The sequence below is a fragment of the Lepisosteus platostomus genome, chromosome 26, assembly GCF_059453375.1.
Source record: "Lepisosteus platostomus isolate fLepPlt1 chromosome 26, fLepPlt1.hap1, whole genome shotgun sequence".
In the NCBI taxonomy this organism is placed as follows: domain Eukaryota; kingdom Metazoa; phylum Chordata; class Actinopteri; order Semionotiformes; family Lepisosteidae; genus Lepisosteus; species Lepisosteus platostomus.
The window spans coordinates 12,043,457-12,061,744 of NC_142636.1; the positions used below are offsets into that span (position 1 = coordinate 12,043,457).

Genomic DNA, 18,288 nt, shown 5'->3' on the forward strand with positions numbered 1-18,288 from the left:
AAATGCCTTTTGTTGTTAAGTATTGCTGTATGATGGTTTAAATTAAATGCCATATTGTGATAACTCATGCCATTATACTGCAGGCTGTTGCACTCTCTCTGGATTCCACCTGTATTTTGTTTAAATGAACTAATAAGCTAATTTGTTTCTTGCCATTTGTGGGAAACCAGTATGCATATGTGATTTCTACAGTTGATCCCTATTCTAAGTTCATATGATGAAAGTAGATTTCTGTGCCAGTTATAACCATTTTGTTACTTCTGCTCAAAATCAACCACCAGGAAATCAATTTGTTACTATGGGATTAGAGTGTAATGGCAATATGCTAGTAAGACACTGAAGGATCTTTCTGATACAAAGTGGTCCTCACTTAAAGCAGAATGTACATTAAATGCACATAGAGATAGTGTCATGAGACTACCTTTGCAGACTGAACAGATGCTTGCATTTTTGCACATGAAAATACTTCAGTGGTTTCTGGGTATTACAGCAAAAGATTTTGGTGTTAAATTTTTTGTTGCTCAATTTCCTGTGGCTTGCAGCTGAAAATTTTCTGAAGGTGTCTCTGTTCTCTTTTCCTCCTTCTGGGTGGTTTCCATCAAGGCTGCTGTAGAGAAAATTCTTTCTTCCTAGTGTTTAATCTCAACAAGGGTCCAGCTGTAGCTGAGACCACAGACTCTTCACCCACGCCACTCAGTCATTCACTTCTGCTTCTGCGCTCGACGACCTGATCTTGAACTTGGAGAAGGCCGCCAACTCCTACCATGCCTTTCCAGTTCTGCCTGTGACTGTGGGTACAGTTCTGAGACATTTCGGGCACTTCTTTTCCCTGGAACAACCACTGGGTCCTAAAGACACCTTGGACTCCCTCTATGTTTTGAGAAATGTTTAATTTCTGTCCAGGTGAAATAATTCGTCTTCTTTCCCTGATGTAAATAGGAGTTGGGAGAAAGCAAGGCAGGCCAGATGTTTTCTCCAGGGGTACAACAACCCTCTTTCTGCCTGCTCATTGGACTCCATTCCTTAACCTCTGGTACTCCCTTCAAGGATCTGAGCAAGGAATTGCTTACTCCTCCTCTCATTAGTGTTATGTTAGGGCCAGGCTTCTTCTCCTTAGAGAACCCCTCCCTCCATCGCCTGATCCAGGACACAGTAGCTCCACCTTCTGTCAGCACTGGTCCTGCAATCGCTTACCTATCAACAACCAAAAAGATCTGTCATACAGTATGTAACTTTTCTTATTTTTTATAAACTGTAGAATGGCAAACAAAAATGTTGCTTGACATCGTTTTTAAAGTGTGTTGCATGAAACCAGTCTGTGATAGTATAAAGTATAAAACCAGTATAAAACCACATGTGGTACATTTTAAACCCTAGTCTCCAGCACTTCCATTCATTTAAAAGTAACCACTTCCCCTTCACTAATCTAACAGAGTTATTGTAGTCTTGTTTACCACCTCATGACGTATGAATTGCTAATTTTAATAAAATTTCAGTTTGGAAGGAAAATTATAATAAAAAAGCAACATTTGGTAAGGACAACAGAGGGTCTGGTCAAATAAAGAATTGGTCTAAATATAACTCTCTAGTTCTGTTGCATTAATAGTATACAACATTGTTATCACTCTATTAATCTGTTTTCTGCTTGACAGTTTCAAATCATTTTCGTGGTTCAGTCACAATAAAATAAAAAATAAAAGTAATTTCCTGGTAGTTCTTTTGATCTTTCTGTCATCTTATGCCTTCCATCACTGAAACCACACTGTTTCACAAATATACTGCTGCAAAAAGATTTCAGTTGTCCACTGTTTCCATTGCGGGTTTATGCTAAATACGTCTATGAAAATACATTTGATTAAACTGATATTTCAACCACATTCAAGCTCAATCTGCAGTGCCTATACGTTTCTTAAATTTAACAAATTCATCAATTGCAACAATGCTTTAGCTGTCTGAATATGCATAGTTATTAAATTAAGATAGATAACAGCAAAATACAGTGCAGAACATACCAAATACTGCAGGTATACAGTACTTGTGATTCTCTTTGAGTTTCAAGTGCTATAAAACTGTCAAAGATATTGTATTGACAGACATATAGTAAAATAAAGGGTCAAAGAATTTCAAATAATTCATAATTTTAATTACTTAAGCATGGTTCTGCTATGATTGTTTTAACTTATTTTATGTTTTTAATCCTATGTTTAAACACAATTTTAAGACTTGCAGCAGGGTTCAATTTGAATGCTGACTGCACTCCACTTTATGGTGTTCTGCAAAGAGTCTTAGTAGAACTGTGGATTCACAAAGCAAACTTTAAAATGAGAACTGCAAATTCTGCTTTCAGTGCTTCTTTTTTTCCTAGAAATTGTCTGTAGGAAAGGTCAAATTTAACACTGACATATTTAATGTCAACATACGTAGTTTATAACACACATCTGTGAGGAATGTTAGATCTTAATCTAGCAAACATCCACTTGCCTACGTATATATAAACCCAAGACTTTCCTTTGCGTGTCTCTCTCTCACTCTTCCTGCCACCCCACATAGACTCTTGCAACAGCTCCCTAGCTCATTCCTATTCCTTGCAATACTGAGAGGGGTTGGGCAGTCCAAGTACACAGACAGGCTGTCACATACTTTGAGTCATCCCAAATACTTCCTACACATTTAATAGCTCTATTGCATTCATTTGAATCTGACTGAATCACTGAAATTTACATTTATTAATATGAGCAACCAACTATCAAAACAGACTGATCTAACACAATATTCCAAGAACATTATCAGAATAAGACGAGTTGTTCAGAAACCGGAAGATCTCATCAGATAATAAAGCTATCTTGGTTCACACATGGGGGTGTTGTTCACTGTGCTGAACAGGCATAGCTTTGTGCATTACAAATTACAAAATGAACACTATATTGAATCCAGTTTAGTGGTTTCGACTGTATATCTGTTTGTCTTGCAAAAATTACTTAATTAATGTAGATAATTTTGAGTTTAGATATATAATATTATCTTTCAACTGGTGGTCTAACTATACAGACATATTGTGATGCAGACATGAAGTATTATATTAATAAAGCAGTACACTACACTAATATTCAGTAATTCTTACTTGTTATTACATCTAGTTTTAAATTAATTGGGTATTGAAAACTAGCTTCAGTATATCACAGTACGTTTTGCATTTAGTCACTTATTTTGTGAAACTTAATTGATTAAATTGTGCTGTGTTGGATAAAGGAACTAAATGAAGTGTGATATTATTGATCACACTTCATTTAGCTCCTTTATCCAACACAGAATACTATAAATGTTAATAACTTATAATGCTCTACATGATGCTTTTAACTTTGCTTTTGCTTTTGACCCTAATCATTGGTCTAATTTTATAGAAGGACTCAGCTCATATTAGATAAGCCATGATTTAGATAAGACATGGTTAGCATTGACAGAATGACAACTGATCAAGTGTATACTGTATAAAGTGCATGTTGATCTCTTGAGAGTAATGAAGTGTATCAGATAATCAATGTACCTGAATAATAAGCAGATAAGGATAGCATTTGATGCAGATTATAGGTTCTGTAAATAATGTATTGTTATAAAATCCAATAAAATCTAATATCCCTAAGTACTTGGGTACTGTAGTATAACACTTTGCTAGTTAATCCATTAATAAAATCATATGTTATTCCCACATGATTAGCATTTGGAAAAACATGCTTACTTAGAGATTTTGTTTTGTTTTAGGCTGATTTCTAACATGTGTTAAGTGAACTAGTCTTCTACCTTAAAATACATGACACTACTATCTACCTTTTCTGGAACTACCCTTGAAAAGCTGTTCAGAGGTCTGACGTTTGCGATACCTGGAGGATGTCCTCGCTGGCTTGTTCTTTACAGAGTATTTGTGACTGAAAGTTATTTTCTTCTTCAGAAGATCAACCTGGGATATTGCATGCATCCTGAGACGCTCAGATGAAATTAAACCTGTTTTATTCCCTTCTTTCCTTATTACATTGAGTTGACTTTATTATTGTGGATGGGAGGGGTTTTGTATACGCACATCTGTAATATATATTTTTTTTCTGGCAAGGGGCTCAGTTTGTGCTAGTATTTTGCACTGCCTCCTGCTCATCCAAATTGAGATTTACATTGGATTTGTCTTCCTCCACATCCTGGATTCAGCACTTCTTCCAACCTTGTGGTTCTAAGGTAACCTTCTCACTGTAATTACTTAAAATATCGAATTGTTATTTCAAAATTAACTAACACCTTGTAATAGAAATATATTTTTTCTTTTCAACAAAGGATGGTGGAGATACAGACTGTTTAGTCTTATATTTTAGAGTTGTAAAATACAAACCCCTCCTTTAACTTAAGGATCCTGAGGTGCTCTTTCTTTGTTTAATGTGCATAGATTTTCCTGTTTATCTTTTTTGAATCCTTTGCTTAGAAAGAATTTTAACCTAATTCAGTGCCTATTATTGTAACTATGCCTTCGAAAAAGGCAAATTTGTCATATGTTAGGATTGTGTGCATAAATGTAGTGAGAGATACAGCATACAGTATACTGCCAAGACTAAATCAATCTGGGTTTCTAGTCACTTATTGTGTGTATCTATAAATTGATTTTAAAAACTGTAGGTTCTATTAGTAGTATGAGATATTTAACCATACCTGACTTAGATCCTAGGTTTTTCATAAAGAATAGAAAAAGAAGGTTCTGTGAGAGTCAGAATTTCTAGCACACATCTTCATGAGGGTCTTTTGATTGGGAATTTTAGTCCCCAAAATCCCCTAAGAGTCAGAGATTCGTTAAACATCTAAAATACTGAAACTAGTTTAAAAGAAAACAACAAATTGAACAGAACAGTCCAATTATTCAGATAAAGCCATTAGTGTTTATTTAGAAAACAGCAGTTTTGGCAATGTATTTTGTAAATCAACGTGGGAATAAATGCACTAATGTACAGTATGTTTTTTTATTTAATTCTAAACAATAATAATAATAATTGTTTACACTTATATAGCCCTTTTCTGGACAGAAAACTCAAAGCGCTTCACAGGTAATGGGGAATCCCACTACCACCACCAATGCACAGCCCCACATGTATGATGTAATGGCAGCCAGTCCACTCACCAATAGTGCACCAGTCCACTCACCACACATCAGGTAATAGTGGGGAGAAGACAAGAGTGATGAAGCCACCGGCTGGGGATTACTAGGAGGCCATGATTGGTAAGGGCCAATGGGAAATCTGGACAGGATGCTTTGGTTACACCCCTACTCTTTTTGAGAAACACCCTGGGAATTTTAATGACCACAGAGAGTCAGGACCTCGGTTTTACGTCTCATCCGAAGTACGACACCTTTTTACAGTATAGTGTCCCCGTCACTATACTGGGGCATTAGGACCTTCACAGACCACAAGGCCCCCTGCTGGCCCCACTAACGCCTCTTCTAGCAGCAACCTTAGTTTTCCCAGGAGGTCTCCCATCCAGGTACTGACCAGGCTCACACCTGCTGAGTTTCAGTGGGCTGCCAGTTGTGGGTTACAGGGTGATATGGCTGCTGGTTAATTGAATTTTTGAATCAAAATTAATTGAAATAAAAATCAAATCCAATTTGCTTATACTTTTTATGTTTTATTAATACATTCATACATTGATCATTTTAATGAGCATTCATTTGATGGTTACACTTGTAAATGAATACATGTGGGAAACGATGGGTAGGTAATCGTTTAATACTGCAAATTTACGAAACTGTTAAAAAGGAGACAGCATGAGTATTATAATTCCATCATTGCCAGGATAGCATTGCAAGTGCCTTTGTGAAACCATGAAACTGGGTGGCTAACTTTGACAATTAAAACAATGAGCTAACCTCAGCTGAGGAATGTGCAGATGGAAAGCTTTATTTTTACAAGAAACACCTCAAATCTGTTCGGTTGCCTCAAGAGGCATCAGTAAAAATAGCCAGTTGTTGAAGTAAATAATCCTTATTAGAAGATGTACTTGAAATTTGAAGAAGAAAAACACAGTATAAGTGTACACAAGGGTGCTTTTCCCTCAAGTATTCAGCAACAAAAACTCATTTAACATTTTGTTTGTCACTTGAATTCCCATTGTGTGCAGGCAGGAAGCTAATATTCATGTACTGTAGGTCACTACCCTAATCATCTGGCATTTGTATGACTTAATATATAAAAGGAGAGCTATTTGAAGTGCCATACAATTTATGTTGATTTCATCCCTTCTTTTTCACTGACATTTGTTTTTTCAATAAAGACTTTAAATGCACACTCTATTAGTGTAACTGATGACTTGATTTGTTTGGTTTCTTTTGTGTGAATTTCACTCCCACTTGAAGCTAGTTGTGTTAGTTGTTGTTTTGTTGTATCTGTCCCTTGACTATGTAGCAGTGGGTACTTATAATTACCCAAGTGGAATAAAGACTTTTATGGTAATCCCTCAAGTAGCTCATTGTCTGATTATGATCTGAGAGCAGGGGAATGGGGGAATTACTGTTTGAGAGTTGGCAGGACCATGTTGTGAATTGGTAAAAGTAGTGAAAATGTGATAACCACAACGATTGTACGAACACTTTTAGACTCACAGTATCTTATAAAATGTCATCTTCAATAACTACCAATCACCAGATCCTACAATTAAAGCCCATGCATTTCCTTGGTTTCTTGTATTTTGCTTGACTAGAGATATCAGTTGGATTGACTTGATCAGTATTGTTCAGGATTAAGAATATCAGATATAATCTTTTTTTTTGTTTTTGGGCTACAGTATCATCCATAATATTCTCAGGGAACTGTTGTATCAAGCAATATTTATTTTCTTTATTTAAATTTTACACTTAACTTTATATTTAAATTTTAAATTTTACTCCACAAACGCATAGCTTGCATGCGCATACTTACATATTACATTAATTCCATACAGTATGTAGGCATTTGTTTTCTTTTCCACATATGGAAAGGGATTAGATCTTTCTCATGCAGTACATAGTTTCTTCTGCTTGAGTCTAAATTTTAATATAAATTAAGAATAGAAAAGTTTCTAATACAATTCCTTGTGGTACCTCCTTGACCTCACTCCAATATTACCTTGGACTTTACAGCTTTCAATTTGAGAAGTGATCTTTCATGTTGTCTCCATAGCTGTCTGAAACTTTGAATATTTTAAGAAAGGCAGTGTACCTCAAAATGATCTGCTTACAGTTGCTTGCTCAAAGAACCTATTAACCTATTAAGAACCTATTAAGCCTATTAAGTTATGTGACTTATTATTTTCTCTAAATCATTTTATCATTTACTCTGTATTATTGTCTTTATAACTTTATATTTATTTAAGACAGTAGTGTTAGTAACAGTCCGGTTCAATCATCTCTAAATTTGTTTTGGAAACACAGCCATCCATTCACACCTGTTTCCTGTTCCCACATCCAACCTGGATGATGCCACGGCAGCCATAGTGCTCCAGTATGCTCCAACACATCAGCTGTCAGTGGGGAGGAGAACAGAGTGATGAAGGGGATTATTAAGAGGCCATGATTGGTGAGGGCCAATGGGAAAATTGGCCTGGACACTTGGGTAACAACTGTACTCTTTCCGAGAAACGCCCTGGGATTTTTAATGGAGAGTCAGAACCTTGGTTTTACGTCTCATCCGAAGGACGGCGCCTTTTTACAGTATAGTGTCCCTGTCACTATACAGGGGCATTAGGACCCACACAGACCACAGGATGAGCGCCCCCTACCGGCCCCACTAACACCTCGTCCAGCAGCAACCTTAGCTTTCCCAGCAGGTCTCCCATTCAGGCACTGGCCAGACTCACAATGACCAACGCTGTTATTTCATCAACCAAATGAGTTAATACTGAAGTTAACCATTAAGTTAACCATATAGTCTAATTTCATTAATGCTTTTCTTAAAAGATAAAGTGTTAATGGAGCAAAATGATCAAATGAGTGTAGTTTGTAATTCATTGGAACGGTAAATCAAAAATTATACTGAGTAATTCTTATTATTTGTGTGAGTTATTTGTTTTTTCTTGAGTACATTCTTTAAGATAGAGATTAGAATAAACACAAATACTTCTCAAGTGGTCCTTTTCCTTTACGGTTTGATTGAAAAAAGTTCTAACTAACTCTAGAACTGCACTTTTCCAACACCCCTCCTCTCAGCTCACAATCAAATGAGCTCCCTGTGGGACCTCTCTTGATGACTGTATTCACCTGGGTAATTAGGAGTGACTCACTGGTGCATAGTCAAGGGACAGGTATAACAAAACAACAACTCAACCATCTTCAACCAAGAGCAAACCTTAAAACAAAATAACTAAAATGAAACCAACAGTGGTTACAATAATAAAGAATCTATTCCAATTGACAAAACAGTTCAAACAAATATTGCAAGTGTTATTGACAGCAATATCCTAAATGTCGGCAATTGTTAAGTAAGTGCTACTGTACATTCACATAAATACTGTAGGTGAAGACTTAACTTCCCCAAAGGTTTTCGATCTACATTCAGCTGGTATGTGTTTTGGGCCATTGGTATACTACATAGTGAAGGATTGCCCAATAACTACTGTATATACCCAAAGTATTTGCCCCAAAATGCCCAAAGCTTTCTTCTAGAAAAATAACCAACTTGTTTCTGTAAACCTATGAAAGTGTTCTGGTGCTGATGTTATTTGTTGCACCACCAGTAAAGAAGAATGGGGGAGTTCATTTCCCAGATGTCTGAGTATTGCAACACAGAGAATTCTCCCCATGCACACATACTGTAGACCATGACTATAGAAATTCCCGGTGAAGTGGAAAAAAAAACCTGAAAAACTTAAATATCCATCCTACCATCCATTCATTTTCTAACAGCTTTATCCAATTAGGGTCAGGTGGAGGTGGAGACTATCCCAGCAAGCAACAGATGCAAGGCGGGATACACTCTTGACGAGACACCAGTCCATCACAGGACACACACACACTCATACCAATACTTTCTCCAGAAACCAATTAACCAGTCAGTCATCTTCGGAACCGTGGGAGGAAACTAGACCATCCAGAGGAAACTAATGTGAATATGCGAAGGGCGTGCAATCTCTAAGCAGATACTGTAGCACCCCAGGACTTGAACTTGGGGCTTCTGCACTGTGGAGACAGCAATGCTAACCACTGTGCCAACTCAAACACAAACAATCTATCTAATTAAGAGGATTGCCTTTGAAAAGAAGAGAGAAATAATCATTTACTCACTTAAGCTTGTCAAAAACCTAATGTACAGTTAGATTTTTCCACGAGTAAGCTTAAATTGAAGGAAATGATTATGCCTCCGCCCCAGCAATCTCCACAGTATAAATATTTGTCTGATAAATTTAGTACTGCATTTCCTGAATGAGATGAGGTGACAAATCTCTTTGGACTTATCTGTCACTTCTCAACTTTGTGTGGAAGGTAATTTTTTCAACTAAATTCACTAAATAGTAACTTTAGAACAAAAACATGTATGATAAATAGCCTTTAAAACAGACTACAAATATTAATGATACAGTAAGAGTGTTATTGGAAAAAAGAACTCCTTTCTCATTCTCTGCAAACTTTGAACGATAGGAACAATGGTGTATAAGAAAAAGCATTTGATTATTTATATTTTATATAACATACAACAATAATTTTAAATCAATTTTTTTTATTCTGCAGGTGAATATTATACATTAGTATAAAGAATATGCTGCTATGATTTCAAGAAATAGTTTTCATTCTCAAAACTATGTTTACTACAGATTTCTAAGATGACATTCAAAAGTTTATTCTAATTAAAAACAAATACTTAATATGTGCTGTGCTGCACTTTTTTTCCAAATAATTTGATTTTTTTATGCTCAGACTAGTGGAAAACAAATAGCAGAACATAAATATATGATTTGAGACATCAATATGGATTATGCATGAACAGTACAAAGCCATGATCAAAGAACCATGATTCTGCCTCGATACGGAATTTGTGGAGAATTGAAAGGTATGAACTACTTTATATGAACATAATTGAACTAAGAAATATTAGCTTAATGAATAAATATGTTTACAGAGGAATCAGAAGCAGCCTCATGGATTAAATGCAAATATAGACCTTAGTTCTTAAAGTTTACATTTAATAATTTTGCAACACAATATTCTTAGATACAATTAGATTGTGTCTTTAATATGTCTTTCTGTTTTTGAATGTTAATTTCTGGAACATTTTTGTAAATGATCAATTATTCTTGATTCATCAATGCTTCTTGATTATTACTGGATCATTGTGTAATTTATGAAATGTATTAAAGACATCAAAACATCTATACCTTGCTGCAAGACCACGTCTATTGGTATGGTTGTTCAGCTTCTCTTTAATGCAGTTAATACTGTACATTTGCTTTTAACATGGTTAACCATATACAGTAGTCTATTTAGCTGTAAAAAATGTTTACAGAGTGGAAGTGATCATGTGATCGTGATTTTCTAATGCACTTGAACAGCACATGAAGATGCAATCTGGATACTGACTAGTAAGATGTTTGTTTTAGAAAATAATTATGTCATAAATTGTGTATGTTACAGTAATTATTGCACAACTCACAAAGACATAGACTTAAATTCACACATGACAAGGTTAGTTTGTTAAAGGAACAAATGCTTATATCTTATATCATGTATATTACTGTATATTTGCCTACAAAATACAAAGTAAAAAAATTGTATTTTTATATTTCCGAAGCTGCATAAAATCCTGTTATAAGTATACATGCATAAATGCTTGGCTGTGACTTTTTTAGAATAATTTACCTAGCAATTACCTGCATACTGTATATGTTCTCAATTTTTTCCATTTTTTAAGAACAACTTATATTGTTTGTTTTAGGGTACCAGGAGGTGTGCATCAATAGGGCAGCTGTGTTTAGGGCACCTTTGCTCCCCAACATTTGTGACAGCCTATCAAAAAGAAAATACTGTATTTGCTCTATGACCTGGTAAGTATGGCCACGCAGCTGTGTGTTTTCGGGATGTGATATCAACCAGTTCAACCAGTGAACCAACCAGGCTTGAGAAAATATTTCATTGTCATAGCCACAGACATAGTGGGAAACCAAGTTGGCGACATCAAAAATTAAACGTGTTTTTTGTTCCTTTTCAACATTTAGTTTTCTTGCTCATTATGCCCTCATAAAGTAGCAGCATATTAAGATAAGTGGTTATGTTTATTTACTCATTTTCATACTTTGACTGTCCAAGACAAGAGCAAAAAAATTGGGAAAAACGCACAGCAAATTGAGTTGGTGAATCCAAAACTAGAACTAAATTATGAATTCAACCTTCAGTTGAATGATGGGGCTTCGCCTTAACTTCAAGAATGCTTCAGTTTCTGAGCCATCCTGCTTACAGTGTATGGATCCAGGTCTTCAGAAGAGAAAAAGTCAGGAGATCAAGAGAAGGTAAAACCTCAAAATAACTAAAATGCACAAAACAGCTTAATACCTTATACTGTATGTGATCAGGTTCCCTGATTATTACATTTATTCTGTTGTTTCATGGAAATTGTAGATTCCTCACCAGGACATTCCAAAATACAGTACTAATTTCTTGTAATGAGTAATTTATGCTGTAGATAATTTTAGTGTGTAAATTTGAATTTCAACCTTTAGAAGTCTTTTAATAGACTTAGACCTCAGTCATAAAGCTGCAGAGATCCCAGATAAACGTCAACACTGCTAAAAAATTTAAAGCAGGAAATAAAAGGTTCAAGGAGAGTTATCTAATTATCATTGAGGTCATTAGTATATCACCGCAAACATTTATTCTAAAGTGCTGCTATTCCTAATCTATGTAAGTAATCTAGATTCTGCAACACATCCCTCATTTGGATAAGACAATTATAAGTACTTGTTTTGCAAGATATGCAAAAAAGGTTAGTTTTTCAAGTAATCTAATTGCAACTCATTAATACAAAAAGATTTAGGCATATCTTAATACTGTGACTCCAGAGACATACTGTAATAATAATTCCTCACACTAACAATATATAGCACTTTTCTGGACACTCCACTCCACTCCACTCAGTGGAGTATACACTTTTCTGGACACTCCACTTTGAAGACACTCTTGCTTTACAGGTAATGTGGAAACCAATCTGTGGTGATGGGATGGCAGCCAAAGTGCACCAGTACGCTCACCAAGAATAAGCAATCAGTGGGGAGGACAATAGAGTAACAAAGCCAGTTCATAAATTGGGATAATTAGGAGGCTTTGAGTGGTAAAGGCCAGGGGGAAATTTGGCCAGGACACAGGGTTAAACCCCTACTCTTTTCGAGAAATGTGCTGGGATTTTTAATGACCACAGAGAGTCAGAACCTCAGTTTAACATCTCAGCTGAAGGATGGCACTTTTGTAGTATAGTGTCCCCATCACTACACTGGGCCCCCACAGACTACAGAGTGAGAACCCCCTACTGGTCCCACTATCTCTTCCAGCAGCAACCTCAGCTTTACCTATCCAGACACTGGCCAGGCTCACATCAGCTTATCTTAAATGGGTTGCCAATTGTGAGTTGCAGGGTGATATACCGTAGCTGCTGGAAAGTTTAATTCAGTGGGGGTAAGATATGTCCTATGGAAAGTAAAGTGTAAATTTCAGATTAAAATGGATGGTACTGAACTGGAAAAGTGAGAGAGAATTTCAAAATATGATCTTTCCTCACTTTTTTCAACAAGTCCAGGAAAACAATAAAAGCAACCAACAATTTTGGGATATAATATTAAGAGTGTAATAATTTAAATCACGTAATAGAAATAATGCATTATCAATTGAAATATTACATTCAGTTTTTGGTAACTACATTACAAAGTGTTACTGTCCTAGAGGCAGTACAAAAGAGTATTTTTTTGTTGTAGATCTTATTCTATTCAACTATAATTTATTCCCTTTTGTGGTTGAGTATTTTACAATGTTATGATATTCTAATTTCTAATAAGGACATGGCGTTATCTTAGCATGCAAATGATGGTGATTTGGAAGATGACAATATTCTAAACCTGACATTCAAAATTGAGATTAGAGACAAGTGAACAGGGGAAATAACTGTGGGTTTAAAGTTCCAAATCCACATAACATAGAGTACATAGTAGAAATGATTGATAAGGTTAAAAAGCACTAATCTGAGGAGACAGATCTCTCACCCATGAATGTGGTATTGAGAACCAATATCTATCTGCAATCAGAGTCATGTTATGTATTTGAAACTATTTTCTTCCCTGCTTTTGCAGTTGCTGGAAGACCAGAAGACCATAATGGCAAATTATCCAGTGTTGGCCGTTTACATAGTAACCTTCCTGACAGGCCTGCCTTGCAACCTCCTGGCACTTGCTGCTTTTATTGTGAAAGTTCGGCGCAAACCGCTGCCCACTGACATTCTCCTGCTCAACCTGACGGTCTCAGACCTCATCTTTCTGCTCTTCCTGCCCTTCAAAATCTCTGAAGCCTTCTACGGGCACTGGGTCCTGCCGAGACTCCTGTGCTCAGTGAGCTCCTTTGTCTTCTTCTCCACCATTTACATCACCACTCTCATTCTGACAGCAGTCAGTGTCGACAGGTACCTGGGGGTGGCCTTCCCCATCATGTACAAGTACAAACGTCAGCCCGTTCATGCTATCGTGGTCAGTGTCATTTTCTGGGTCTTCTCCTCTGCCCACTGCAGCATTGTCTACATAACAGAACTCTTGTACCCCAGGGACACGACCATGGAGCCTGTTTGTTATGACAATTTTACCGACAAACAACTGGCTGTCCTGCTCCCTGTTCGCTTGGAGTTGTGCATTGTCCTTTTCCTCATCCCCCTTATAATCTCCACTTTCTGCTACTTAAATTTCATCCGCATCCTCAACACCCTGCCCAACATCAGTCCTCAGAAGAAGCTGAGAGCAATCGGCATGGCCCTTGGTACTCTTTTGATTTTCATCCTCTGCTTCCTGCCCTACAACATCTCTCACATAGTAGGTTATGTGAATCAGAAAAGCCCAGAGTGGCGCACCACAGTCCTGCTCCTCAGCACCTTCAACGCCTGCTTGGATCCCATCATTTTCTTCTTCTCCTCCTCTAGTTTTCAGGAAACATCCAAAGAGATTTGTTTCAAAATTCTGGGAAAGAAATACATGCCCCAAACCAATCTGCAGTAGCTACTAAAAGCCCCTTAATTGCATTCCTTAATAAATGGTGACCTATCCTGTTTTTGCTGAAAGCTTGACTACCAGAATTTGTTCAGTTGACCAGAGCAGAATGAATTTTGTATTTATTTTATTAGCTTAATATTAGGAAGTGTTGTTCACAATGAAATATACTACTAAACTAACATGCATAACCATACTTTATTTAAAATGTTCTAAAATGCCTTCACGTCTCCATGCAAAACACCCAGAGAAAACTGTAGAGATTCTGTGCAGTAATTTTCATACTGTATTTACTGCTAGTAAATAAAAAAGACAAATCAATAAAAGTACAATAGAGATATAAAAAAAGACCAACTAATGTTGGTATTAATATGAATGAGTAAAACCGTCTATAAAGAATATGCTGTGCAGCATACTGTAAACTAAACAGATTAAAGAAAATGTTAAGTTTAAGGATCAGGAACCAAGACTAAAATTACTCCTATCAAACTTAAAGAAAATTACAACTTTGTGAGTAGAACTTTAGCAAAAAAACATAAGGTCTATGCTGTTTCAGGATTGCTACTGTACTGTATACTGTATGTTTGCATGCTCATTGTCTTTTGCATTGCCTTTTAAATAAATAATTTTTATAAAATAAGTATTTAATTATTAAAAGTCACAAAATATGGTTTATTTTTAAGTTTCATGTATTAAATACAATTAAAGCATTTTTAGTATGATGTATTTATTGGAACTATTGGAATTAAACTTTTTTTTCCTCCAATGAATCTGTTTTATTTCAAAGAAAAGAGATTGCATATATCAATTGTAACAGGATGAATATACATGTAGAGCATTTAATTGCTTTGCTTCTGTAATAACATTTAAAGCATAAAAACACTTTTTTGTACATGTTGATGTGTCTTTAAATTGTGAAATGTTTTATTTGTACAGTATGTTAAGATGTACTGTATTTACAGATATTCTTTTGATTGTATGCAAATGTATTGTACAGTGTTCTTCATTAGCAATTACTGAAATAAAGTTCAAGTGAAAAAAAACAGTTTTAAGAGCCAGCATAATTGGTTTTCCACATTGCCACAATTTTCATAATTACATTCTCATTTCAGTAAGAATAACTGACAGTTCTGTATTTCCTAATTTAAAATACCAATCTCCTTCACCAGTGCTTCACAGACAATCTGTGACAAGACTGAATCTTACAAATTCGAGCAAAATGTTTTCACAAAGGGCATGACAACCAATGATTTTGTACAAACGGTGTTATGAATATAAATATTTTACATTTTAGCTTTTTATTAATATCCATTTACAGTATATATCCATGTACATATCTTCCATTTTATTGCAATGCAGCTCTTTGATACAGAATGCTGTTTCAGTAGGTAACTGAATTAATACGAATATACAAAAATCAATGCCTTTATTGCACTCAAATCCTATGTCATTTACCTGAACCTTCAGTATACAATACCATTTTGAGTGGCGTCCATATCTCCAGTCTTGGAAGTCTACAGTTTAGCAGCTCTTTAACTTAGTAGCCTCTTAAGAACTGGGTAAGGCCGTTGTATTTTGGTAACTGTATTAACTGTAACTGTGTTGACTCAATAAGAGGAACTCTTAAGATTGGACTTGGTATCTGTTCTCTAGGGAAATCTGTTAACTAGAGGGCATGTGTAACAGACACCCTTCACTCTTTCAACTTTGGTCTTGATGATCAAACACAGCTGGATAGATTGTTTCAAATGTGTGAACGGTTTAACAGACCTTCAAAGAATATCTCAAAATAAGAGAACCCGTATTATCACAATTTTACTCCTTGAGACCTCATTAAAAATTAATACAGAAATGTGAAACCCCTACGAAATATATCATTCGAAATGAGAGCATCTCAAACATATGTTACAAGGCTTCTAGTAAATACAAGGCTTGCTTACTATCTATGGTTCTGAATAGTGTCCTAACTGAAGATATTTTGATTTGATTTTCTATTCTGTGTCTGTCAGTATCTACTTCCAGATGTTTGTTTTTAACCTTTGAAGAATTTTTTTTTATAAAGTCCCTAAATGGCTATCCTGAACTGGGGATTTTCCACACTGTATTATTTATCATTTGCTTATTCCAATTTCAATGTGTGTCAGTACATAGTTCTCTGATTTTATCAGCTAATGGCTTATTAGGCGTTTTACATATTATAGATAATGCTCAGTTACAGGAGCTTCTTTCTCATGTGTTGATGTAAAGCAGCCAGATTTTCAAGATGCAGTACAATATGGAAATTCATACCAAATAAAAAATAACAAAAACATTAATAGGCACCTATATCATAGACCTTTGTATTTTCATCCGGATCATTTTCTTTTGTTACTCTTGTTTGGATGATGCAGCTCATATAGACAGACTTAGAAAGGTACTGTAGTTTCTGTTAAATGCCTGCTGCATGCTTCTTTTGTCAGCTTGATGGGAAGGTCTGCTCCTTTTCCTGCCGCAGACACCAACCAAGTTCGATTAGATGTTTGGATGTGAGACTGGGTATTTCTAAAATACTGGGTATTTTCAGCAAAATATTTTTGTAACTCATGGTGTAACGTATCATCTTCTATCTGCAGGTTTTTGCTGGTGGGAAAAGGTTTAAGACATTCGTGTTCTGAAACATCATTAGTAACAATCATTCCAGCGGTGCTGTGGGACCCTCCAGTTTGTCCTCTGAACACTCAGGTGAGGCACTGGAAGACTTTGCCTCTGGGCATTCCACTGGAAGCATTTAGCTGATCCACTGGGTGTTTTGTTGTGGTGCTGGGAGATTTCAACTGGTCTCCATGGCATGCTGTTGGAGTTCTGGGAGGCCTCTGTATTGCTCTCTTGTGTATTTACCTTCGGAGACTGGCTTTCTGCTCTGTCTTCTGCTCATAAATCAAATTTGATACAACCTGTATTTTAACTTTCTTAAGCCATGTTCACATCACAAAGTTTAACTATAACACTGACAGCCATTATGAAAAAAATAGAATATAGTGTGAGTATATTTTTTCAAAGTGAGCTGATTACAGGTTACATTGTGACTATGACAATTTGACATATTTATAGTATGTTGACCATTTCTGTTACTCAAGGTGATTATTATTGACAGACTTACTGTACTAAAAAAGATATCCATTACTTGTGTGACGAGGCACAGGTAGTACGGGAAATACATATTCATACACCTTCCGTTGAGCGGTTGGCTGATAAGTTCCAGATGGTGCACACTCAGGGCTTGACTAGTAACTGCTATTACTTAATTTCATATACATTCACATACTTAAACACAGGTATGAGTGAGTATTGTGGTGTGAATGGAGAGTGCTCTCAAAATGGATGATACTCACTGTTTGGTGTTGGTACTTCCGGGGTGGGTCAGCCTATGGTGGCCTCAGAAGGCCAAACCTAACCCCACTTCTCAAGGTTTATTTATGGAGATGGGAAGAACCACATGCACATGAATTGGAGAAATGGTTTGTTACAGAGGGGGAGGGGCTTACAAGCTATTTAAGCTGGCTTAACAAATGCACAATGTTATATGATGTCAAAGCTCCAGTGTATTGCCTATTAAAGTATTTAAACTCAATGTTTCCACTTTGACCATTGCTCTGACTGTATTAGTGCATTTGAACATACCTCACTTTTTAACAGCTTCATAAAAGCATTAGAGAAATGGGTGTTTATGACTGCAATACTGGTTCATATGATCATAATATGTCTAGTAGAAATAAAAAATGCTGTGAAAGCACAAGATACATTTTGCCAAACTTTATTTAAATATAGGGTCTAAAACAAAAACAAAACCTTTCCCTGTATTTCATATTACAGTTACTTCTCCATTTAGAATGTTAGCATTTAGAACTGCTCAGGAAGCATATTAACAGGTAGGCTATAGAGATTTGTCACTATGTCCATTTATTAGGCAGTATTGTAATGATGAAAGGATTTGTATTTTCTGACCCTACATCTGTGATCTAATTGTTCTGAAATCAGTACTTCTTAAGACAAAGAATCCACTATGAACGATGATTGTAT

General features: G+C 35.9%; 1 protein-coding gene across 4 annotated transcripts; it reads left to right on the forward strand.

Moving 5' to 3' along the window:
* The first annotated feature begins 9,422 nt into the window (after window positions 1-9,422).
* On the forward strand, window positions 9,423-14,555 carry LOC148640175 (free fatty acid receptor 3-like). Of its 4 annotated transcripts, none has more exons than XM_088620412.1 (4): window positions 9,423-9,484; window positions 10,932-11,040; window positions 11,389-11,502; window positions 13,330-14,555. In XM_088620412.1, exon 4 carries the CDS (start codon window positions 13,354-13,356, stop codon window positions 14,236-14,238), a length of 885 nt encoding a protein of 294 aa, XP_088476538.1. In that variant the 5' UTR covers window positions 9,423-9,484; window positions 10,932-11,040; window positions 11,389-11,502; window positions 13,330-13,353; the 3' UTR covers window positions 14,239-14,555. The 4 variants fall into 4 exon arrangements, with proteins under 4 accessions (XP_088476538.1, XP_088476536.1, XP_088476537.1 ...); XM_088620411.1 differs by lacking the exon at window positions 9,423-9,484 and adding an exon at window positions 9,753-10,049; XM_088620410.1 differs by lacking the exon at window positions 11,389-11,502.
* The last annotated feature ends 3,733 nt before the right edge of the window (window positions 14,556-18,288 follow it).